The sequence below is a fragment of the Rissa tridactyla genome, chromosome Z (assembly GCF_028500815.1).
Source record: "Rissa tridactyla isolate bRisTri1 chromosome Z, bRisTri1.patW.cur.20221130, whole genome shotgun sequence".
NCBI lineage: Eukaryota > Metazoa > Chordata > Aves > Charadriiformes > Laridae > Rissa > Rissa tridactyla.
Window position 1 is genome coordinate 68,182,595 of NC_071497.1, and position 25,500 is coordinate 68,208,094.

Sequence of the window (25,500 nt, forward strand, 5' to 3'; positions counted from 1 at the left end):
ACAAACACACATTCCCCTTTGCTCCTGAATCCCCACCGAAAATGAGGAGAAAAACGAGGAGAAAGGAAGAGAAACCTTCTTTCCTCTTTCCTTCTTTCGCATTGCTTTTGATTGTGCTGCGGATTTTTTTTTTTTAACTTTTTATTTTTTTAATTCTCTCCCTTGGCGCCGCCTGTCCGGACTCCCCATCCCACACTCGCACCCAGAACTTCCCGCCCTCAGTGGGGCGCGCGCTGGGGCTCAGGCCCCTGACCTGCGGCCCAGCCTGCGCCTCAGACTGCAGCCCGCCCACCCGCCCGGGCACCGGCAGCACTCCCGCCGGAGGCGAGGAGGGGGGAACTGCGCTGCAGGAGAAAGCAAATTGACCTGTAACGTCTCACTAAGTCTCTCAGAAAATACGTTTACTCGTAACCTCCCCGGCTAACGCCGGGCGCCTGCGCCTTTAAGAGCGTCCTCCGCCGCTCCCCACGTGCGCGATCAGCTGACGGCGGCGTCGCGCGCGGCGGGGCGTGGGTCTGCCTGCGGGCGGGCGGGGCTGGGGTTGGCTGCGCTGCGGCCGCCCCCCGCCGCGCGCGCCCCGCCGCCGCCGCCGCCGCGCGCCCCTCCCCCTCACCCCCCGCCTTCCCTCACGCCCCCCCCCCCCCCCCCCTGCCGCGCGCGCAGGGCCGGTGAGGCGCGGTGAGGCGGCGGCGGTGGGCGGCTCTGACAGCGGCTCCGGACCCTCCGCCGGCCCCGGACCCTCCGCCGGCCCAGCCTCCCCGCAGCCCTGCACCTTGCGGCGGCCACCGCCGCCGACCCCCCACCTTACCCGCCCCGCGCCGCCGAGGCGGCGGCAGGAAGCGCTGCTCGCCCGACGGCGGGGCTCCCGGTGGCCCAGTGCCGCTGTCAGCTGGGCGGGCGCCCGCGGGCCCCGAGACCTCCTCGGCAGCGAGGCGCCCGGCGCCACCCCGGTACATGGATTACCTGGTAGGTTCTCCCGGGCCCCCCGCCGGCCCGTCGGACATCTTACCGAGCTGAGGCGGTGTCCGCGGCGGGGCTGTGTGTGTGTGGGGAGGGGGCAGTGGGCGCGGCCAGCCGGGGCCGGCCGCGCTGGCGACCCCCGGCCCGCGGGCTGTTAAAGGGCAATAAAGCGGCAGGGTTCCGCTGAGGCGTGCGCGGCCCCGCTCATTTGGGCGCTATTAGGTGGCTAAAGCCATGACCCGGGTCGCTGTTTTTTTCCTAAATGCATGAGCTTAGGATACGCTTGAATGAACTAAATTGTCACCTTGGGCGGGATCAGCCCTGCGCCCTGGCAACCGGTATTCAGGGGTAGCGTTTATTGCTCTTTAATGAATATTGGCTTTATTCGCCTGTGAGAGATTGTATCGCAGACGCGCACTTAGGGCTGGGGTCACGGCTGGTGTTCAGACTCACTGGTACACTTGGCAAGTAAACCGTGTGGCACGGTTACGGAATGAGCTGGTGACTTTATGTATAGAGAGTATGGTACCTGCTTACCTGTTCTATGAACGTGGCAATGGGAGAGCGTGACGGTGCATCCCATCACTCAAGTTTTGTGGCTTTGAGCACTAGCCTAAAAACTGTGCCCCCTTCTTCCTAGTGAGCAGCTGTGAAGAGCCAGCTAGGGCAATAGGTCGCTTCTGGCCATGGTGTCTGGTGGGACCAGTCAGGAAGTATTTGGAGTCAGAAACTTGACTCAGCCTTCCTGATGCCTTCACATGAGATGTGCATGGTTGTAGGCTTTCAGGAGATGTTAGTCAGCCACTCAACAATCTCTGGAGATGCTCTTTTTAGCGAATTGATTTGAAGATCCGCCATACTGAGATGAGAGCTGCATGCAGTGGCCAGCTTCTCCTACTCTGACAATGAAATTAACTAAGCCAGAAATACATTAAATATTTACTGAAATGTTATTCTTATGTCCATGTAGCTCAGACTTATTTTGGGTTATTCAGCTTTATACCTCAAAAGAAATGTTTTAGGCTTTCCTTCCTGAATTCAAATAACAGAGAGAGAACAGAAAATGAGTCCCGTGTGTCAGAAATGGTAGGTGGACTTCTCTTTAAGAACCTAGTTAATGAAATACTGATAATAAACTTGGTGTGTGCCAGGTACAGCCTTGTAGATCTTGAGAGCCTGGAGCTGTTTCTTTGATTTTTTCCTTTATAAACGTATATGCAGATGAAACTGGCCATCGTGTACTTTTTGAAATGCTTGCATTAACCTTTGTGACTGCTACAGGCTGTTGTGTGGAAGGCCAACCACTCTGAGAACAATAAATTTAATAAGCCTTGGAAACTGAGAGCGTGTTTTTGTATTAACTAAAGGGGGGAGGGGATTAAATAGCTTTACTTTTTTTTTTTTTTCTTACTGTTTTTCTCTAGTTGATCCTTTTCCTCTTTTCTGTTGTGTGGCTTTCTTTGGTGTTCATCTCTAAAAAACCTGAATCTTTAGGATAACGATACCCTGACTGCTCATGCAATTTTTGCGTTAATGTTTCTCCTGTATCAGGGAGTATCTCTGAAGACAGACTTTCTCAAGGTCTCATCAGGCTCACAGTGCATGTTACAGTGCTATATGAAACATAAAGAATTCTTTGGATGTAGAAGTTGTTACAGATCAGCCAAGTTATTTTTTTATAGGTGGCAAAAGCCAGAGGTTGGGGTTAATAGTTTAAACAGGATGCTGGTCCACTGATGCTCCGGGACAGTCCAAGATGCCTTCATCTGTCACTGACCAGCACTTATTGCGGGGTTTTCCATACTTCTTATGCAGCAGGAGTCGCTTGATCTTTGGAATAACTTGTTGCAACTGGCATCAACCTTTTTAAACCAAAGAAGAAAAAATAGAAAAGTTTTTAATTATTTGCATCTGTGTATAACTTGGAAAGAAAACTAATTCTCTTTGACAGTTCAAGTATTTTCTCATGCATTTGTGCAGAGGACTTCCCCTTCCAGTCCTCATCTTCATCAGGTGCAGCAGAGTGGTCCTGCTTCACTTTTCTCTGTTAATGATGGTAAATGGAGTGGCTCTTCTTGGTAATGAACAGCAGGTTCAAGCACCTTAGAAAATCTGCTCTGGCAAAAATAATTGGTGGTGGTGAGTTGGGCAACTAGTTGTCTGCAACCCACTTTCAGCCTGGAGGACCAAGCTGTTTCCACAGATTGCACTAACATAAAGATGGGCCTACTCTTATTTATGCAAGAGTTGCAGTTATAGTATGGACGTTAACCTATAGATGTAGAACAACCATCCCATTATTTTCATAACAGCAGTAGCAAAAGCTGTACATATTAAGGAATTATGTGTCTTATGCATTTTTGTTGGGATCTTGCACCTATGTGGGCTTCAGAACTTCAGCAGATAGTCCCTTTGCTGGTTCCTCATGTTGGCCACCTGTATTGCAGCCTGCAGGCAGTGAGGTTTTCTCCTCTGCCTTTAGTGTGAAGCAGGCAGCAGGGCAAAGGATGCAGTTGTTTCTGGCTGCAGTAAGTCCCTTGACACAGAGCATTAGACAAAGTTTTGGTTAGCAGTGGGCTGAAGGAGGGAATTTAGTGAAGGAAGCTAGAATAACTAAGGTTTGCTGCAGCACTACCCTCATCTAGTAGACTTACACGGCAAGTTTCTTTTCCTGATTTTTCCTGGATAGGGCCTACACCGATGGAGACTTTTTTCTCATTTAAGGAGCTGATCCCAAGAAATACTGAACATCTGCGGCACCTACTAATATCAGCAGGTTATTGAAAATGTTCAAACCTGCTCAAGCTTCTATGAGTAGATACCCAGAACCTGCGTAGGACCTCTCCTACTTACAGTGTGATACTTGATTTATGGCTAATGCCATTCGATAAAGGTTAGAAGAGTATCTTCCATGGTGCTCTGGTCTGGTTTTGCATTGTGACAGAAAAGTAGCACTAGACTCTGTATCTTTAATAGCTAGAACAGGTTCTTGTGCCTGGTGCCTATTTTATTTTTGTATTGATATAATTACAGTGTTAGGAGTGTTGTGGTTTTTTGTGGTGTGTTTTGTTTTTTAAATCAACGTAGCTAAACCATGTTCAACCTCTAGGAAATAACCTATCTTCACTCATTTAGAGGCACCTTTTTCTCATACAGTTTATTCTCCTTACATTGAAGTTTACTCTAAAACATACTATGTGAACACAGCTGCATCAATGTAGATTTGTATATTTTTGTGACTACATAATCCTGTGGTGTATCTGCAGCCGCCTTCTGCTTCATTTTTGCTGCATTGTGTCTGGAAAGATTATAGTGTATACATAGAATTCTGTTGGCTGGCCTATGTTCAGTATACTATGCTCAATTTAAGAAATGACGGCATGATGCATCTTGTGTAAAGCATGGCATGTAAGCAATCTTACAATTTTTGCTTGGAGAACTTGTGGGAAGACAATAGCAATACTTCAATTTCTCATATTAATGCAAATTTTAAGCTGCTTTGCAGACTTTCGCAGTATACTTCTTCAGTGGCATCCTCTTGTACTAGATAAGGATCTTACATTGAACGGCTGCATGTGTTAGCCTGAACTGTGTAGAGCTTTTAAAAGCTACTTGAGAGGGTGATGTAGAAATTTGAATCAGTGTGACTTTACAAAAAAAGGAGAGGTCTTATATTGCCCTGAGAGTTTGTAAGATAAATTTGATTACTGTTTAATTTTGTATATTCAGCATCTTTAATATCACAGAATCACAGAATGGTTCAGGTTGGAAGCGACCTTAAAGATCACCTAGTTTCAACCCCTCTGCCATGGGCAGGGACACCTCCCACTAGACCAGGCTGCTCAAAGCCCTATCCAGCCTGGCCTTGAACACTTCCAGGGATGGGGTATCCACAGCTTCCCTGGGCGACCTGTTCCAGTGCCTCACCACCCTCACAGTAAAGAATTTCTTCCTGATATCCAATCTGAATCTACTCTCTTTCAGTTTGAGGCTGTTACCCCGTGTCCTATCATTACGCTCCCATGATATGATAGCTTATCCTTAAATTGCATCCTATACTATGTAGTATCTCATTTGTGTATAAGAATGTTTCTTGGGCAGGTAACGAAGAATATATTCGAACCTGAAATGGAAGATAACGCTTCTTGCATTAACAACCACATTAACTTCAGTGATTTTTTTTTTTCTTAGAAGTTAAGAATGAACATGAGTGTTGCAAAGTCAAGAGAGTGCACACTCTTAGTGCAGTAGAGCCATTGTTCATTTGTTGAAGATTGTTTTTTTAAATATAACAAGTTTGGTTTTTTTTCAGTTCTTTGTACATTTGTGAGCTGCTATAAACCATTTTACTTCTGTATGTGTGCACACAGAAGCTAAAATTTGGGTAGTTTTTGAGTAAATTCAGCTAAATTTTCGAATTTTAGATGAATAGGCCTTGAAGTGACTTCAGAGTTCCTTGGTTTCTGAATGGTCTTGACCTCAATTTCTGGATAGTGTTCAGGGAAGGTCATTCTTGACTGGAAAATGCTGCATATACAAAGCTGTGGTGTTCTTAAAAACATTAGTTAATATTGAAAGAAGAAAAACATGTTTCTGAGCAACTTTCCTTTCTTGGACACCATACCTTTAAGACCTTCTCTTTTATTTAGTTGGACCCTTTGATTTCATTGGACAGGTTGGATTTAGAAAGTGGTAATACAGGATAGATCATGTTCACTTAATGTTTCTGATCTGCTTCAGATCCTGTCTTTCCATTGTTGCTGCCTGTTCCATTGTTTGATATCTACAGGCTATAGAAAACATTCTTTCTTATACTACAGATGGCATCATGGAGGCATCTGTTTGAAACTCAGAGTCTTGCTTTATTGAAACTTTGTAAACCAGTATCTGCTTTTCTTTGAATACAGAAACATGGGGAAAGGTCCATAATAGGGACCCTGGATTTTTCCTCTGAGGCATGTATAAGGTTTTGATATATTGCCAGCAACATGAGCAACAAAGGTCTATGATGCCTTGTCCTCTTATTATTTACTAAATATCCCTCTATTCATACACATTTTGTCCTTTGTCATGTAATGATAAGGATTATTGGGGCTGTTTGTTGAGTCATCTATGAGCTATAACATCCTTGAAATCTTACACCCTCTGTAGAGAACAAGGGCTTGTATCTTAAGATACTATCCCTTCCTCAGTTTGGGAAGCTGATTAGGCATGAGAATGAGGGGTCTGACTGTTGTTTCAAAATAAAGATATAGCTGAACACAGGAAAGAAGGCAACTAACAGGTTCACTAGATCAGCTGGTGTAGCATTTGCATGCAACTGTATTAGTGTTTGGGTAAGATGTGAAGTTTTGAAGCAAATCTTAGTCACCTCTACTTACTGTACATAGGTTTGTATTGCAGAGTGATCACAGATCACATGAACTTGATATTTTTCAGATGAAACCAGACTGGAAGATGCATGCAACTAATGGGTTTTCAGTTCACAGGACCAGATCAGAACTAGTCTGAAGTAAAAGGCCTGAAGTATGTAGCATGAATACTTGGTCTTTAGCACCAGCTCTTGCTGTGCTGTACTACTTGCTATTGTCTGTGTAGCCAAGGTCACTTAACCTGGAAGTGAGAATGCTGCTGCTTCTGATTACTTTCTGCATCAGCATTGCAATGTAGGAAGAAACCCAAAACAAATTTCAGAGTCCCTCACCCAAAGAAGTTATTGTGGCTAGGTTCCTGTTGGTATTTCAGCTCTGTGAAGCATAACATTCGTACCTAAATCAACTGGGAATGGCAAATGGAATGAATTCTGGGAGATGACCTCACCTGCATAAGCATGCTTCTGATTTAAGTAAGTTTGGGAGTTTAAGAACCTGGTCTGGCTGAAGACCTGGAAGAGAAGTGCTCTGGAAAACAAATCTTCCTCTTTGGTAGAATTTACTTAGCCAGTATTGCAGTGTTTGCTGAATGAAAGATGTAATCATCCTTATAGAAAGGCAATAAAAATATTGGTGACTTAACTCAGTGCACATTACCTGGCTGAACACAGGTCTGTGAGCAGAAGTGTAGAATTCCTTTGCAGAAGATTTAAGTCAAATGCTGCATTCAGTCTTCCTGCAATAGGAGGCATTATTGAATTCCCCAGGTAAACTTTTGATTCCAAGGTGGCTATTGCAAACAGTGAAACTTGATACAGCTTCCTTGGGAAGACAAAAGAATGCCTTAATGTGATTATATCCAGTGCAAGATTCTGTGAACTCACAGGAGTATTGCAGCACCAGAAATTTCATTCTCTTAAGATACACAGACTGAAGAACCAAGTGAATTATCATGTTTAAAATCAAATTACCATTTTGCTTTTCTGCGATGAGGATTGCATTAGAGTGGTAGATGTTATTACACCAAAAAATGTGTCCCGGTTTCTGAAAATGTGGTAGTCTGTGTTTGTTACTAATAGTCCTATAGTGTCCTTGTGAATTAATGTCTGTGTTGCTCTGCAGTATGCTGCTCCTGAATTCTTCAGTCAGACGTACAAGCTTGAGGGAACATGGTGATGAATTTCACAAAAGGTTAGAAATGCAAGCTTTTCATAAGTGAGAAAACCTGCATTTGGTAAGGACAGAATACTCTTCCTAATACCCCATGCTGATTACCATTTTTGGCTTCTTGTCAGTATCATCAGCCCATGTTTTTTAATACTGCCAGCTTGTGATGTTTATTCTCTTAAACCGAGTTCTGAAGTTTTGTGATCATGTGAGGATATCAACTTTCCATTAAAAAAAGAAGCATTTTTAGTTTCAAACTTAAAACCACAAATGTGGGCCCAAACAGCTGTAAAGCCATAAGGAAAAAACCATATGCAGTACTTAAAATCTTGTGATTGATTGGGTTTTGGCACATAATACTCTGGAGTGTGTTGGTTTTGCTTTTTTTCACTGTGTGTGCAGCAAAACTTTCTGAATTGCAAACTGTCTGACTTTATAAAAGTCCTTGGAGACATAAATAGGCTATTTTCATTGAATAAGAGATAGGTTTATTTCATGCTGGAGCTCTTCGGAGTATGGAACTTTTCTTTTGTCTCACTGGAAGCCTGGTAAGGTGAGTATACTAACTGCCAACATGAGGATGTAAGTAGCTTCCTGCTATCTGAGGAAGAGACACAAAGCAGGAAGTGTAGCTGCTAGCTGACAAGTTCTCTTACGTTTAGATGCAGTCCTCCCCTATAGCGTTGTTGCCTATAAGGACAAACAGCAGGAAGAACATGAATCTTTGTACAGTGCTTTGCTTTTATGTTTTGGTGGAGCAGTAGAAGGAAAACTTGTTCACAGGACTACATTAGCTTTTGTCATTGGGGAGTCTGGGGAACGAAAACTGGCATCCAAGAGCCAGTAGGAACTGTTGATATGAGGGAAGTAAGTTTGCAGATTTTTTTTTCTTATTATTATGACTTGGAGCTTTTGGATGTAAGAAGCATCTATTTTTTATGGTTTACTAGCTTTTTTAGGAACTACTGCCTAGTCTTCCTTTATATGATTTTGCCTCTAACAGGGATGAAAAACTTCAAAGCAATTAAAAATCATGTAATTGTTATGTAAACTGTCAATAGTAAGTTTCATAAATGACCATTGATAGCACTGCTCTGGCAGTGAATAACAGGGAGAAGAGAATCCAGAGATTGCAAGGGAATTTCATGTTTGTGTTTAGTTGTATAAACTGCTTGTGTTTTGGGTGTGCTGGTGTAGAGACAAATATTAAGAGTGCATATTGAACCTGGGGAAAAAAATCATAGTACCCCTTTTGATATTGGTAAAAATATGGCAGATGAAATTCAGTGTTGATAAATGCAAAGTTGCATGTATTTATAGTAGAAGTCACATGGTGGTACAAATGCATGGATAAGCCCTAAAATACCATCAGTGCTCAGGAAAGGGAAGGAGGATTCTTCTTCAAAATGTTGTCTCAACCCAGACGTCTGTCAACAAGTTTAGAGTATAGAGTATTGAGAAGGAAAAAATCTCATTTTTAGACTGCTTAAATGTAAGGTTTGCTGTTGTCTTAAATGCTACACTTCTGGTTGCATCATCTCACAGAATGATAGGGGATCATCTAGTCCAACCCCCCCGCCAGAGCAGAATACTCAGAAAGAGTATTGTAAAACCAAAGAAGATACAGAGAAGAATGACATGGTAATTGAACAAAAACAATTGCTTCCTTAGAAGGAGGGATTAAATAGTTATAGCCCTTCAGTCTGAAGAAGAGGCAGCTGAATGGTGTGGGTAGGCAATATTATAGACATCTTTGAAATCATAAAAAGAAGGTAGATAAGCAGTAAGTCATTTATTCCAATAGGAGAACTTGATGACAGTTATAATCCAGGAACTGCTTTTTCCCATGAATATAGTTGAATTCTGCATCTCACTTGTGCAGTAACATTAGGGAGGCCAAAATGAGTAGACCGTGAATTTGTACAGTCTCTTGGAAGACAGGTCCATTGCCAGGGGGTATTAAACATAGTGTTCAGATGCAATGGTAGTCTTGTGGAGATCGTGAAGCAGCGATTGCTGGAACCTGAGTATGTGTCCATGAGATATGATTCCCTGTACGTCCTGGTACTTATGCTCTATCCCTCCTCATTGAGGGGACAGCTAGATCTAGTTCCAGAACAGGAAATTGCAGTTTAGAAAATGGAGATATTCTGAATGGTGTCCAGGAGTGCTCCCCAGTGTAAACAGAATTGCACTGACTGCATAGGAGGTGAGACATTTTAATTCAGAGGGATTTATAAAGATATTTAATTTGCTCCAGGGACATGTGGCTAAAGAGTTCCTTCTGTTTGGAGGTGCTGCCTTGGCGTATGAGCAGAGGCTATTTGCCTTCCAACATTTGTATCCTAACCAATTTATGACTTTATATGTACGGCCCACAACATTGAGTGAACCTGAAGCTGAATTGACAGCCTGTGTAGAGTGATGATGCAGTCTACAGTGAGTCATCTCTTCTCCCAGTGCTTTATTCTTGCCTAGAAACTTGCATAATTTCAGGTTTCAGCAAGACAGTAGACAAGGTCCAGAATTCTTGAGAAATGTCTATGCTGTTCTTGCAGCTATTAATTTTGTGTTGGCTAATCTGCATCTTTCACTGTCTGAACCATTGCAGTCCTGGAAACAGTCATGGAAAACTGTTCTAGTAAGAATGTTGCCTAAAAGAGGGGAGAGCATTGTTCTCTGGTGCATCCACTTGATTACTTTTTATGATGACAAGAGAGTTATTGGATCCCGTCCTATTTCCTGTTCACATATCATTGCCTTTCCATCAGCATCAGGTTTCTTCTAGTCTCTAAACTCAGATTTATTTCCTAATGGTTATGTACAGGAAGGTTGGTATTTTAAAATTCTAATTATTCAGCATTAAAGGAGAATATGAAAATATTTTGTGTGTCTTTTATCCCTGAGAACTGTATTAAAAAAGAATTTGGGGTATTTCAATTAGAAGAGTTATTAATGGAATGTGCTAGAGGGCTGTGACATCTTCTGTGGAAAGAGAGGAACCTTTGTGTTACTTGGAGTTCAGGACATAAGCTTAGCAAACAGCAGTTCTGGTCAAAGTTCCTCCCGCTTGTACTGTAGCATGGTTGTGTGTGCTTTTGGGTACCTACAGGTTCTTTAAAACACATAAGCACTGAGAATTTTTTTCAGGCTCCATACATATAGGTACCTTCAAATCTGCGTATTGTTTACACTTGTGTTTCTTATTTCCACATTTCTTATGCACTGAAAAAGATGTGCATAAGAATGGAGGCAGAAAAGGTTTTGCCTGGAAGGTCCAGTAATACCAAGTGATTACTGGGGTGGAGCACTTTATAAATGAGTAGGAGGGCATCTTAATCTTTATTTTACTAATGAAACACATCACCAGAAAAAAAACCAACAAGAACTTATTCTCATAAAAATCCTTTCTGGTTTTGTGGACTTGGAACTATACTTAGTGCTGCGATGTATTTACAATTATGGCAAAGAAAGCTGAGGTCAAGGTGAGTATTTCTGTTGGTTGGCCCAATTGAGGATAGCAGCTCCTGCAGTTCTGTCAGGTGTGCAGCTTTTTCTGAGAAGGTGATTAGGATCCCTCCTCCTCTTTTGCCCAAGGTTCTTGAGACTAGTGCTTTCAACTCAGTGATTGCAGCTTTGAAGCGATCACTTGCAAAACATGCTGTAAATAATCTCTTCAAAATTTGCTCTTTTGTAAATGTTATGGGTAGGAATTTCATTTAATATTTGCTGAAGATATAGATATTAAACCAATGAATTTGTGCAGTTGCAGATTAATGTTTGCCTATATCAGAGCTGTATGAGTTTTTGTTTTAAACACTAAATACTGAAATTATTTTATACTGATATTTTTACTCGTAGCTGAATGCTTGAAAAAATGGACAGAATAAGTGCTTGTTGTGAATGAGAAGTTGCACAGCTGCAAGGCAGATATCATTCTAAGTCATTATGAACACTCACTTTTTTACAACATATGATTAAAATAACAAAGTTTTGCGCAAAGATGTATGTTAGCCATGAATTTAGTTTCCATCCGAGGAAATTTGTGAGATGTTTGTGAGATGATACTTTGCCTAAGCAGAAGGGTGCGGATTGGCAGAGATGTATGCTTATGTTGTTTGATATATTTGATCTGAGGACTCTATTTCTCACTTTAGACATGTTAAATGACTTCTGTTAAGAATAAGTCTTTGTAGAATTGTGTCAAACAAGGTATCTTTCTTTTCTAATATTTGTAGGTATATTTTTACATTATTTTTTTTCTTTTACTTTCATGCTTACCATGTAAAATCGTTTCAGAAAGCAACAATAAACTGTAAGTAAATTAAATGCAAATTCTCCAACAATTGTTTTGTTGCCCAGTTGTATGGTCTGAAATGAGTTGCAAAACCAAAGTAATGAAAGATTACAAGTATCAAGAATAAATTCCCCATTGTGGCAGCAGATTATCACATATATTGTGATTCAGTGGTCAGAGTGATAGTCTGTAGGATAGTATCACTAAACATCTAATTATTTAAATCAATTCCTGACCCTTTTTCAGTGATTAAACTGAAATATCATGGGGAATGTAAATTGGGGGGGGAGGGCAAGTAAGGGTGAATATAAGAGCAGCTAATAACAGCACTGGAGTTAATGAGCTTTAACACTACGGACTGCAGATCTTAAGCATTATCTTGCAGGCTTGGTGAAAGGATTAGCTTAATATTTCATTGGGAAATGCATAGGGGAACATTCACTGGTACTCTATGTGACACTAGAAAGGGGAGATCATGTTAGAATTCATGTCTTGTAATAGCTTGTTGATTTCAAAACATTAACAGCACCAAACCCAGCAACAGATGAGTAAGGTAAGAGAGCTGTAGCTTGCTTTATTCTACTGAAGCAAGGGTCTTGCAGGTCCTTGTTGGGGAATTTGAACTGCAGCTTAGTTCTCCCAAGAATGTACAGCCTCAAAGTACTGAATGAAAATGAAAAAAGGAAAACAGTTTATAACCTGTGCTTGTCTAGAATAAAAGCAAACTATATACATTGAAAAACTATAATGGTTTGCTGCTGCTGCATGTTTACTTCCCTTGCAACCTGAAATAATCTTTTACTTTATATACAAAGTTGGGTTTTCCATCAGCATAGAATTTGTCACTGCAAATACAATACTGAAAATACAAATCACTGTATGTATCACCTTGTGTTTAAGTATGGGCTTAAATCGCAGCATACTCAGGTTAAACATTAGGAAACTTTCTAGTAGGGACGGTAATGAAGCACTGGACTAAATTGCTTGGGGAAGTTATCCATCCCTGGAACCTTTGGAACAAGGTCTGCAAATACTGTCAGGAGGGGTATGAGTATGGTTTATAATCCAACCCCACCATTTTGTGTAACATAGGATTTCTCAAAGTCAGTTCTGTTCCTATTTTTCTGTGACTTTTTTTCTGTGGAAACTCAGAGCACAAGTTGTAGAATTGGATGTTTGTTCTGAAAGCTAGGTCTAAAAAAAAGAAAAGAAAAAATATCCTGGCAATTTAAATAGTGCTTTGAAGCAGCATTTCCTTGTAGTAATAATATTCTAGATTGCAGTAAGAAAACAAAATTAAACATGCTGTTGAGGTTTGCTTTCAGGTTTTTGTGCTGTGCTTTTTTGACTTTCAGACCGTTCAGTGAATTACTCTTTGTGTAAAATTTAAATTTAACAGTTACTGCAAAAGAAAACTGTTGCTACGCATTTTTTTATTACTCATAATTCACAACAGCTGTTCTTTTAATTTTTTGAATCACAATTCTAATTAAATGCGTAATCCAATTGCAGGTTTTTTGGGGGGAGAGGTTAAGAAGCAGAGGCTGGAGGGGAAAAAAAGAACTTTTCACTGATACTGCTTGAAGTCTGTAGTATTCAGCACTTCATCTTGAACATCTTAAAATACATGCAGACGATGTGTGAACTTGTTAAAACATATAGTAAAAATGTTCCACTTGATTGCTTTAATTTTTGCCTACAGTGACTTCTCAGATACCTTATTTAAAGTAATTCCTCAATTAGTCTTCTGAATAAATCATAGTAAGCCTGGTTTATTGTACCTGACTGTATATAAAAACTGTCAAATGTACAATAGGTTTTATTTTGGTGTTGGGAGTTGCATTTATTTTGCGGCTTCTTTATGCTATTTAAAGAAGATGTTTTTCATCTGTTTCATCAGAAATTCATAGTCCATCCTCAGCTTCTCTGGGTGACTGCAGAAGACATAGAATTGTGGTGTCACAACAGATTGGAAGTTGAGCAAGTTGAGGGTAAAAACTTTTAATATGATTATTCGCAGCTGTAAGAGCAGGTCAAATAAAACAATAGAGAGTTCAATTTTGAATGTGAAAATCTCAGAAAACTAAGGGATTATGACTTCAGAAATGTGTGAACATTAAATTATATGCATTATTTTGGTATATAGAGGAAGAGAATTTGATGATACAAGGAGAGAACTACAATATTTAAGCATGGAAGCTCTTTACAGTCTACTAAGATGTCAAAAAGTGCCTTACTCTATTAAAATATCTCTTGCAGGTTGTTTTTAAACCAGAGTAGATAAAATTAAATGGGACTGAAAGCTTGCATGCAAAATGTTAATGTTATGTACAGTCATTTTGGGGAGCATTAGGTAATTTGAGGCCTATAATGAAATACTGAATTAGCAGTGTAATGGTGTTGGCAGCTGCTTCTGTATGAAAGGTAGTAAGTATCTGCATAATCTAAATTTATATAGCACTTTTCTCAGCTTGTTTAATACAGCCTTACAGAAGAAAGACAAAGTAGTGTACCATCAGGTGTTTATTTCAGGGGAGAGGGGAGAGATAGGAAGAAAACTAATTCTTAATAAATAGCATTCTTGGTAATGTGTTTATTTTAATTTCTTTAGACTATGTCTGAATGTATCCAGCTGTCATTTGCTGTTTGTAGAATTGGCATTTACACGGTAAGGCAATGTTCTAACTAAATAAATAATTTTTGTTAGTGTTAATGCCATTTGAGTGAAAAGAAGTTATGTAGTTTTTTGGGATTGGGATTAAGTAATGCATTTATCAAAAGGGATTTGTCATATTAGTTTACATAAACAGACTACAGCATGGGTTTATCCTGTCAAAGATATACTAATAACAGGACAGAAAAAGTATTCTTCCCCTTAAGAAGGGGAAGAAAACTTAGCTAACCTCTTAAGGTGTAAGAAAATTTAAAATTCATGTGTATCAGTTGCTGAGAATTCTGGCCTAATGTAATTGCTGAAGGATTTGTATACATTTGCTTTAAATATCCATGATGTTCGAATAATGTTGTACATTAAAACATGTTAGCTAAGTGCACATGTTGTTGTAAGCGTTGTCTGGAGTGCCTTAATATTTTCCAAATGCTGGTAAGTTAAACTTCCCCAACTTTAATTAAGTTATATAAAAGAAATGTGAACTTTACTTCAAACATATGTCCCAAATATGCTAACGTTTTTTTTGCTGCTCCCAGTTGTTCCAATTAATGATGAGAACAGTTAGATGAATGGGGTGTTTCGCAGAAATTCATTGTGTAAGCTCTGCTTACACAATGTATAAGACACTGTTGCTCAAATCATGCTTCAAATCCTGGAGCTTTTGGAGTATGAATGCTGCTGCTACTGTTAATACTTTTCAGGAGGGAGCTTGGCACTTACTGCTTCCTGTTTTATTAGGCTGTACAGTCACAGTGTAGATGACTTTTGAACAACTGTGATGAGGGCTATGTACCACCACAGAGTCTTACTTGAGGGCAGAATGACAAAGCTCAACATTTGCTTTTATTCTTAGAATTTCATTCCAGGTAGGATTTAATATCTGCTTGAGTTTTTTTTCCCATTTCATGAATTCTGTTTTCAGCATCTAAAAGACTATTTTCCAAAGAGTAGAAAATAACAGATTTGGGCAATATGGACAAAATCCTCACGGAGGAAACTGCTACTTGCGAAGTCAAAGGCATATTTTCCTGAGGTATTTAAGTTCCCCAGGAAGACTTTTGCTCTCCAGATTCCTATGTGATAAGCATATGCTTATCTTGGAGGATCAGAGGAGGTTACAGTATGAGGTTTTAATGGCTGCAAGGTATGCAAACCATCTGCCAGCTCTTTAGAAGGCTATAGTAAGCTGGCCAAATTAATTTGAGAGGATGTCCAAGTGCATGTGTGCTGCAGAATTTGGTATAAGCAGGATAACGTATAGCAAAATACACCCCCTGACAATAATTGGTTCTGTTTTAGTTTAAAGTAGCTAAGTGTGGGGTATATACTGCAGTGCACTGTTAAGTTGTGGTGGCTGCAATTACAGTGATAGTTGGATAACTGATATCTCATTGAGACCTTTTGAGCAGCATAGTATTTAATTTCATCAACCTTTTTAAATTGCAGACTATAAAGAGCTAGCTTCATTTATGAAAATGCTGAGAGGAACTGATTTCATCAACTGCTAGTATTTAAGGGAGGAAAGTGAGGAGGATGATGAGTAGACTTCAGAGCGTCCAGATGCACTGTTATGGCCAGAGTGTAGAGGGAGGACGTGCATCCCACATAGAGTGCATGAAGGCTAAAATAGTTTCTTTAGGAAAATGCTAGATGCTGAGAGTGCTTGCTTATGTAGAAATGCCAGTCATTGAAAAGGTGAGTTTGAGGTGATCTGGCTGGAGAGTGGGTTTGGACAGCTTTGTTGTCAGAATAAAGGCAGAGGCGTGCTGAAGTGAGAGCTATGCAGAACAAAGTGTGGTAGTTCCTCCCTCCTCATCATGCTCTGCTCATGCTCAGCCATGTCATGCCGTCACTGGGTTTGTTGCTCAGGTATGCGAGCAGCCTGGCAGCTACCAAGTATGGTGCTCCCTACTGATGTCAAGAAGCAAACGACAAAACTCCAATTCATACTTCCCATTTAATGAATTCCTTATATCTTGTATTGTGTGCTTTCTACTGCATGCTGTTTTGCAGATTTAATAGATTTTATTTTTTTATTATTTGATTTTTATCCAAAAGCTGAACAGTTGCTGAAATGCCAGTCCTTACCAGCACCATGTGTTCAGTTTGTACTGTATTATTTGGACACTTCCTGTTCTGCAGGTCCTTGTTGTACAGTGCTGGAAGTATCTTGCAAAGGCTCTTAGTCCTTTGGACTACAGGCATTTCAACTGTTAGTGTCTTATCAAGCTCCTTATCAGTAACACTCTTGAGCACCCATTACTTCAGCTGTACTACTCCTTTAAATAGGTTTCCTGTTTTTCAGGCCTGTACAGATTATGAGGTGGAGGAAGGGTTTATATAGTTATTCATGGTGAAAGACCCTGTGCTGCCTTCAGCTACCATGACTAAGAGGATAAAGCTTCATTGTCTTGAGCTAGGAAAAACATAGATCTTTGCAAGAGTGCAGAAAGATATGTGATGCCCATTTGGGGGGATTAAACCACATGAGCTTTACTTGGAAGTGTATACCCTTGAAGGTGGGAGTAGAAAAGCGGAGGCGGTTAATGTAACAACTGTGTAGATATTCATAAAGACCTGAAGCTGTAAGATATGTGTCCTAAAATGAAAACATAAATGAAACTTTTGGGATTAAAAAAGCAATCAAGCAACCACCCAACCAAAATAAAAATCCATTTCCTCTGTATGTTTTACGCAGCTAGTACCAGTCTTTTCAGACAAATGTTTCTGCTTCTGCCACCATACTAGTGTCTCAATCAGAAGTATCAGTTGGAAGTGTGGGAACAGGCAGATAAATTACTTCTTGAATCTGCATGGCTGTGGAGATTATAAGCATATGACAGCTTGTAGCAAAGCTTATCATTATATTCCTTTCTGTTTCCGATTTGATTTTCTTAACCAGGTAAAAATTCTAATAAAATAATGATAGAGAGTTCGAACTACATGAACTTTCGAGGAAAAATAATCCAAAATTTGTTGTCTTATAAGACAGTTTTTGTGATGGGACGTTTGCCATCTTTATCGATATTTAGGACTCTACCTCAGAAACAGGGTGCATGATCATATGCCTGCACATTTTCTCTGTAAAGTTCTCTGATACACTGTACTAGGCTTTGAGACTTTTTTTTTCGTCTCAACTGTTTGCACATAATAGTATGCCTTTTTGAACAGGGGTAATAAGGTATTCTTTCCTGTCCCTATCCCCTAAATCTGACTCCAGGAATAAGCAAAAAGTACTTTTTGTATAACTCGTTTTGGATAACAGAACAAGGACAGAAGCCTCTGCAGTGGTGAGAAGCATGCAGGCAAACTAAGGAGACTTAGTGGACGCGTGTCCTTTGCTGGTATGCATTAGAAAGAAAAATACTGGAAAACAGTATTTTCCCTTTTCAGGAAATTAGAAAGTAACAGTTTTCCTTTATTGCAGAATATGGCATCCATAGATTAACAATAAGAAAACACTAATTTAAAAAAAATAAGCCCTTTGTAGAGCTTTCTGCTTTTCAGATGCTGCATATGGCAAAAGTGATACACTCTAGCAGCATTGCATCAATGTTGGCATCTTGTTCCTGAAAATGATGAGTAATGGATATTTTGGTATTAGTAGCCTCTTGGTTTGAATTTGCACAGTGAGATGTGGAAATAAATGATGCATTTATACAGCTGTGCTTACTATCGTTTATATACAGTAAATATAGTAAATGATGCAAATGTGCTTTTAGTTATCTGGTTTACTTTGGATTAATTTACATTTGTCTTTGTTTATAATGATAAATTCATGTCTTGAAATGGTTTGACTGGAAACAGCTGGTGAGCTAAGGAATTCGTCTGATGCTTGAACAAAACAGAAATAACACTTATTCATGAAGTAGTGGAGGGGAAGCTTTTAAGACAAGAGAAACCAACTGAGGTGGTAACTAAAGGCAGTCAGGGAATAGGAGGTAATAACGGGAGCATGTTTGGAAAGGTTCAGGACTGTGACTTACAGTATGTGACTTTCAGCCTGTGACTTACAGTATGGAAAGCTTCCTGTGAGACTCTTCTCCTCCCTGACGTGGTTTCCCATTGGAAAATGCAAAGTTAAAGTAATAATAGAGCTCATATAGCATATCCTGTCTACTCCTCCCTTTCCCTGTTGTGTCCTTGACATGAGCAGCAAAACAAAGGCACAAAAGGGCAGCAGGAAAAAAAATCCTTTTATGTGCTACCCTTTGGGAAATGTGGACAATTCCATTCACGGTCACTGTTGATATTCTGTGGGTAGACTGCTGGAAAGGAAAGGTATAAATGTTTTCAACTTCCAGCCTTAAATAAAAGGTGCTTGCTATCACCAGTCTTGTCAGTGACTTCCATTTGATAGAGTATGTCCACTTTGTTCTTGCAAATCTGTAGTCAAGCTGCTTGAACCATGGTGGTTGTGGTGCACGTTGCTACCAACATAAATAGGAGAAAGAGAGGCAGAATGTGCTGATGCATGTGGTGTTCTGTGTGTAAGAATGTTGGCTATACTATGGATTTTTTTTGCTATGAGCTATGAGACTTTCCCTTCTACTGTTCTGAAGTAAAGAAAAAATTGTGACTTTTTTTCTTTTTTCAAATGGGGAAGGTAAAGACAGGTGAAGTGGGAAATCATCAAGGCTGGTCCAGGAGTGAGGATCAGAATACAATTCTCTGCCCTTTCTCTCCACACTGTTCATTGATTAAAGTAAACTGTACTTGAATTGCTGAGCAGCCTCTCCTTGTGGCCAGAGCTCACCTTACCTGCTCAAAGAGCTCAGCAGCTTGGTCCAACCAATGCTGCTGTGACAGCATTACTTCCCTGAGCTGTTCACTGATACACACTGTACTTACAGTCCTTTGACAACATCTGACAACTAGTAATTTGTTTCACTATGGTTTGCCAAATTAGCCTGTTAATTTTTGTCAGAATTAAATGTCTGTTTGACAGATTTGCAGGCTGCAAAGAGCTTTGTCCTGAACTAGGGACATTATGAACTTGGGTTGTGTTTGTTCTGACTAGTCTCTGCTGTCCACAGGCCGTTCATGCTCTAGAAAACAGCAGTGTTGTTCCACGGACCATTAACTTTAGGGAGGGCTAGGAAAAAAGCCCCAGATCTCATTACAACAGTCTCAAATCTTTCTGTTCATACAAGTTGCCGTTTAGTTTGTATTTATCAAAGCTACGTGATTAGTTGTCCAGTACATAAACTCTGTTTTGCATCTTCTCTTTGGAAGTCAGGATTCTTGATCTTCAGTGTTGCTGTCTTTCCAGAAAACAGTCATGTAATAGACTGGCAAAATGTCATGTTTTGCCTTCAGTGGCTGGTCTGCATGAAAGATAAACTGCTCCCGTAGGCTCCAGTGATACACAGGGCGATTGTGAGTGTGGAATTTTCCTTCTGGCCCCTGCTGAGCATCCTTTTTTTTGGTACAGTTTTCAAAGTAGCCTCTTTAATTATAAAAAGAAAAAATAATTCTCTTAAATGAATGATAGATTTAGAATGTAAATTGCAAGTACATTGAGAAGCCAAGGTATTAAAAATCCTGACAGTCTCCTATGAAAAATATCACGTTTGAAATTTGAGCTGCCCTGTGACTGTGGTCTCAGAAAGATAGCAGTGGGACATGTTGAATTACTAAATATCAAGTGTACAAATCCAGCAGATAGCTATATCATTTGAATTATTGAGTGGGCAAAAAGACTAGAAATGGCTCTACAGTGAAAGTGAATTTTTTCTTTCACATTCTGTAGTCCAGAGGTTGAGCCTGTGCATAGCCATGAAGTTTGCAAAAAAGCAAGTTAATTTGCAAGTGTTCTAGAGTCTGCTGGGGCAGTTCTAAATTGTGGTGAAAGAATGCCCTATGACTTTGCTAAAAGTTGCACGCACTCCTCTGTGTGTGTGTGTCCAATCACATCCTCTATTTTGTACAGTTGCATAAATGAAAATCTAACAGGTAACTTGCAAGTGGAAATAGAGAGTATCAGTAATATATACCATTCATAATCTTTTAGTCTTATGTATTGTTCTGATGTTACACTCCTCCCAAAAGTGGTGTTGCTTATGGGTAATGAATTGTAGATTGTTTTTGGTTGGTCTGTATTTGTTTTTAACTGCAGCTAGGCAACTACAATGTATTACAAATTATGTTTCTTGCATGATAATTACCTTTTTCACAAGATGTCGTGTTACAGCAGAAGTGGGATCAGTTTGTTCATTAGGTTTTAGACTTGTTTTGATACTGTGAGCTCAAAAGCTTGTCTGTTTTCCTTAGGCTGATAAAATATTGCTTTTCCCTATGAATATGTTTGCATTGTATCCTGAAGGCATCAGTGATATGTTACTATTATGATTACTACTGTAAATAGTTCAACTCTATTTTCTGAAGACATCCTGCATTTGTTCAAGAATAGTATCTTTTAAGCGAAGAGGTCATACAAGTGTATAGTAGATAAAAAAAATAAATAACGCAAGTGCATCGAATGCCACCAAATTTCATCTGTTGTGAGGTAGCTTTTTTTTCTGTGAAAAGACCCTTCTAGTTCCCTCCATTAGTATGCATCTGTCCTGGTGTTTTTAATGTTTCTCCTCACCATAAAGTTGAAAATGTTTGCTCAGGTGTTTTAAGTTGGTTTTTTTTAAGTGGCCTGCTCAATTTCTTGCTGCTGCATGTTCTGTATAATTATAGTCTGACATCTTCAAAATTCTTTTAAATTGTGTCCATGTGTAATTAAAGACATAAATGCTTTTAGGAAGGCTGTTCTATGGCATCCTTTAGATCCTTTTAAACCTTTTAAAGTAAATAGTCATTTTTAGGTCAGCCTTCTATTGCAATATTTGTATTTTGATCAGCTTGATTATATTTCACACAAATCTTGAACCTGTTTATATTCTGTAATGTGAAGACCTTTGAAAAGTGCCACTTCATTTTTATTGGCAAGGATTTATATAGTACAAAATTACATAGGATTTTTAATAGGTTTATATTTCTGGGTATTATGTTGTTGAAGAATAGAAAATTAAGTGTTTAATGAGTACTGTAACTTCATACAATGGTTCCACTGGTATAAGTGTGTCTAAATATACATAATTATACTTCAAAAGATAGATTTTGAGCAATTAAGTATATTAGTATCTCAAATGCCATTTTGGGCAATAGACTTTTAGGAATTGGTAAGATGTGAGAAGTGATGTCCAGGATGTCTTGTGTCCTGGAAACCAGAAGTTACTTACACATGGCATGTTGTAACCAAGATTTTAAAATTCTGTTTCTGGTATTGTCACAATTGTCTATGTGAACATAGGCAAATCTCCTTTACCTCCCTTTGCGGCAGTATTTGTTCTAAGGCCTCCCAAACTTGCAACTTCAATTTCTTAGCTGTGTTTAATACTACCCATTAAAGCACTAGACCCACCTTGTTTCACTCAACTCTTTAGATATCCTCTTTAAGAGCACTCAAACACAAATAATTTCTTGTGCAGTTATTTTATTAAATGTTGCATCTCAGGCCGAAATGTGACCTACCCTTTTTCCTCATCTTCCTGCTCTTTGAGGTGCAGTACTCCTGTACACTTTCAGTATGTTTGCTTCTTCTTGAAGAGAAACACGTAGTGCAGTGCACAGGCCTTCCTCAGAGCTGTATGAAATACATCTGTATGTCCTCTTTGAGATAAACTGACATGGCAGAAGAGCTGCGAGACTGCACAGAGGTGGTTTTATTTGCAGCAGTTCTAGCTAGCCAAATACTAGGTTGAAGCCAAATACTATTGATCTCTGACCATTCTGTGGCAGTGTGTTAGTCACCTGGTTTGGGAAACAAGCATAACTCCCTCTCGTCTCCTCAAAACTCCTGAACATCAGCCAGGTGGTGTGGTTCTGCATGCTTAAGTTTTTTTTTTGTTCATCTGCTTATGGAATTACCTCAATGTAATCTGCTAATGTTTGCCACTGTCTTTTCTCTTTCATCCCACAGTTCAGCTATTCATTACTTTACATAGTTTCTACACTTCCATCCTGTTCAATTGTCCCTTACGTGTCACGTTTGTTTTCTTCACCTCTGATATCATTCTACTTCATCCTGGACTTCTCTGTGAGATCAGACTTCTTGCCACTGACAAAAATAATGCTTTTTATTCTGTACAACTCACTTCCCTTGCACTGCAGACTTGTTTCTTAGTGTTGTTTTATTAGTATCCTCCTGTTTTAACATAGAGTGTTTTAACTTCTCCAGTTTGTTGGGGTGAGTGGTGGTGGTGGAAAGGTGTACGTGCAGATGGAACACTTTGAGGTGAATTGTACGCTAGGATCTCTTTCCCTCAAATTCCATTAATAATGTCTTTTTTAAACACTGTTCACACTCTAGTGTAGTCGGACAACACTCACTTCGATTTACAACGATTATTTGTTCCCTGATTCTAAAGCTGCATGCATTTCCAAAACATAGGAGATTTTGTTTCTTAGCCAGGCCTGTGTTGCCTTAGTGTTCTCTTGAAGATCCGCTTACTTGTTTTGTTGTCATCCTGAATTACACAGAAGACGTTGCAGTGCATTTCTCTGGATGATATACTCTTAAGTAATACCCCATCTGCACAGGGTCGTACCTAGAGGCCTAACAGAGACTGATACTCCGTTTGATTCCTAGCGTAGCGTCCGCTGTGACAAGCAGATTACAGGCAGATAGGGAATGTATCAAACACAGCAGTGTGCATGAAAACCGTGCAAGTTCTGTGTCATGTACACTTTTTGTCTGCATGTGGAAAACAAGGTGGGATTTGTTGTGAAGTTGAATCTGTGTAGTCAAAAGATCCCGGAATCATGAAGGGAAAGTGAAATGAGCCTGTAGAGTAAAACTTGACACAGACTTTTGATTATTGACATCAAGGTTTATGTTTCAGATGCTTTTGCCTTGCTCTTTATAAGAATTACGTGTTGGTTTTCCTCTGCTTGAATTTATTGGCTATGGAAGAGAATCTACTTAGAGAGAGGCTCACAAGAGCAGGTTGGTTCATGTTGTGGGATGTTAAGAGGGAAGTAACTCTTGGTTTCAAGAGCTGGTTTCTGAACTGCTTTTCACTGTAACTTCTCACTTGACTTTGAACGATAAGGTGACTCTGAAAGGGATCAAGTGTGGAAATGCACACCAGATTAAAAAGCAGAGGCTACAGTAGCATGAGAACCCCAAATACTGGACCTCAGCCTTGCAGGCAGGAGTAACATGGGGATCATAAAAGGGAGCTGTAAATCCAAATACCTCATGAATAAAAAGGTCAAAATGTATGTTAAAAAAAAAAAAGTTGCTGTGGAACGAGCTACGCTGAGACAGGGGAAATGTGAGGCTCTAGGACTATCAGATAATGAGCAAGAAAACCACAATTAAGAAATCGAGGTTTTAGCTGTGTGTTCTGCTGAGCCTGTAATGTAATGTGAATTAATCTTATATAAGCTCTCACCCTCTAATAATAGTCTAGCGGATAGTAAACCAGCTTCAGATGGAGAATATTAATAGAGCTCTTAGTAAGTACAAAATCTGAATGTGTTTAGAAACACCTGTGAAATTCTTCTTCATGATGGTTTTATTATTCTATCTGCTTATATTCCTGAATCTTGCAGCTAGTGGCTCAACTTTCAAACTTCCTGATGAGACACAAGCTAATTAGTTTTTTCATCAGGGTAAACTGAGATGTAAAATGCAAACGATTTACTAATATTCCACAGCAAGTTCTAGGCAAAAGCTTGTGGTTCCGAATCCCAGTGCCTTCTGCGATTGCGTCTGGGCATTTCAATTCTGACACTAACCTTCTGCTCTTTTTACAGTTGAAACTAGAAAAAATACACTGTGATTGCAACTTTGTGAATTCTAGCACAAGAGTGAGAAATGACAGGCTTGTTTTGTGTGAGTTAGGGATTTTCCCTTTTAAAATTCCATAATGTAGGAAGCTCTTTCCTGAGGAAGGAAGATGTTAGTAATTTGCTCTATTTCTTCAATAACATTGCAAAGAATTCCATTTGATTTCATGTTGTGACTCCTCTGTCCCCTTTCTGACCTCTTTCAAGCTTTCATTTCAAGGTTTCTTTAAGTGAGTTAGGTGCGCTAGGTAAGCTGACATCTTTTTTTCTCTTAGCATCCGGTTCTAATTACCTAGCCATTTTTTTCCCATAGATCTAATTGAGATATTGTATGTCACCAAGGTTCAGGATTTTATATGTTTGATCCCGTTTCCTTCACTGCTAGAATATTTTTGTTAAAAAAACTTGTGTTCTATTGGAGCACATGTATTGCCTGCTTACAGCTGCTGCGTGGAAGGTCTTTTAATAAGGAAAAAGTATTCAGTAGAGAACTGAAAAGAGAGAGTGAATAGCAAATGGTGTGCCAAAACTTTTATGTATTTATAAAAGTTGTACATAAATTTTTACTATTATATTCTGAGTATGTTGAGCTATTGCACGTCTTTGTGTTGCTGTTTAGGCACTGGGCACTGTTGTATTCCTTAGCTCTTAAACTGACTTCAGTTACTTTCTGATGGTTATGTCTGTTTTGTACTGAAAACAGATTCCTTATTTGAAGAGCAAGCTTTGATCTTGGTGGAGCTTTGCAAGAGTTATTTGGGATACCAAAGAAGGTCTTTCTATACAGGTCTTTTCAATGGCTGTTTTGGGTTTGTCAAGGTTGAAATGCCTCCTTTTTAAAGATGGGCTTAATCGAGAGAAGTGCTTTATATACAGATGAATTAATGGATTAATGTGTTGCTGAAGCAAAATTTCATGGCACACATTGGTAAAGTACAAGAAGCCTCAGAAACAGAGAGTCTGCTTTGATGCACAAATGATTCTGTTTTTCATGTTCATATGAAACCATAACAAATAGGACTGAAAGGAGTGAGAGTCATCTAATTCCTCCCTGGCTCAGAAGCGGTATGAGTTACGGTCAAACCAGCTCTGACCAGACTGGTTCTCTAAAAGACCCCAGCAGATTCCATAATGTCCTTTGTCAATCTGTTACTGAGCTTGACTAGCCATACTTTTCTACACACTGT

General features: G+C 39.7%; 1 protein-coding gene across 3 annotated transcripts in view; it reads left to right on the top strand.

The window, feature by feature from the left end:
- Nucleotides 1-658: 658 nt before the first annotated feature.
- Nucleotides 659-25,500, top strand: part of ARL15 (ADP ribosylation factor like GTPase 15) — a 230,504-nt gene continuing 205,662 nt past the window's right edge. Inside the window, exons 1-2 of one of the 3 annotated variants that reach the window (XM_054186919.1) lie at nt 659-966; nt 14,408-14,464. In XM_054186919.1, coding sequence (XP_054042894.1) covers nt 955-966; nt 14,408-14,464 — 69 coding nt within the window. In that variant the 5' untranslated portion in view covers nt 659-954. Of the gene's footprint in view, nt 967-12,063; nt 13,788-14,407; nt 14,465-25,500 lie in introns of those variants that run through there. The other 2 variants (XM_054186920.1, XM_054186921.1) reach the window with 2 other exon arrangements.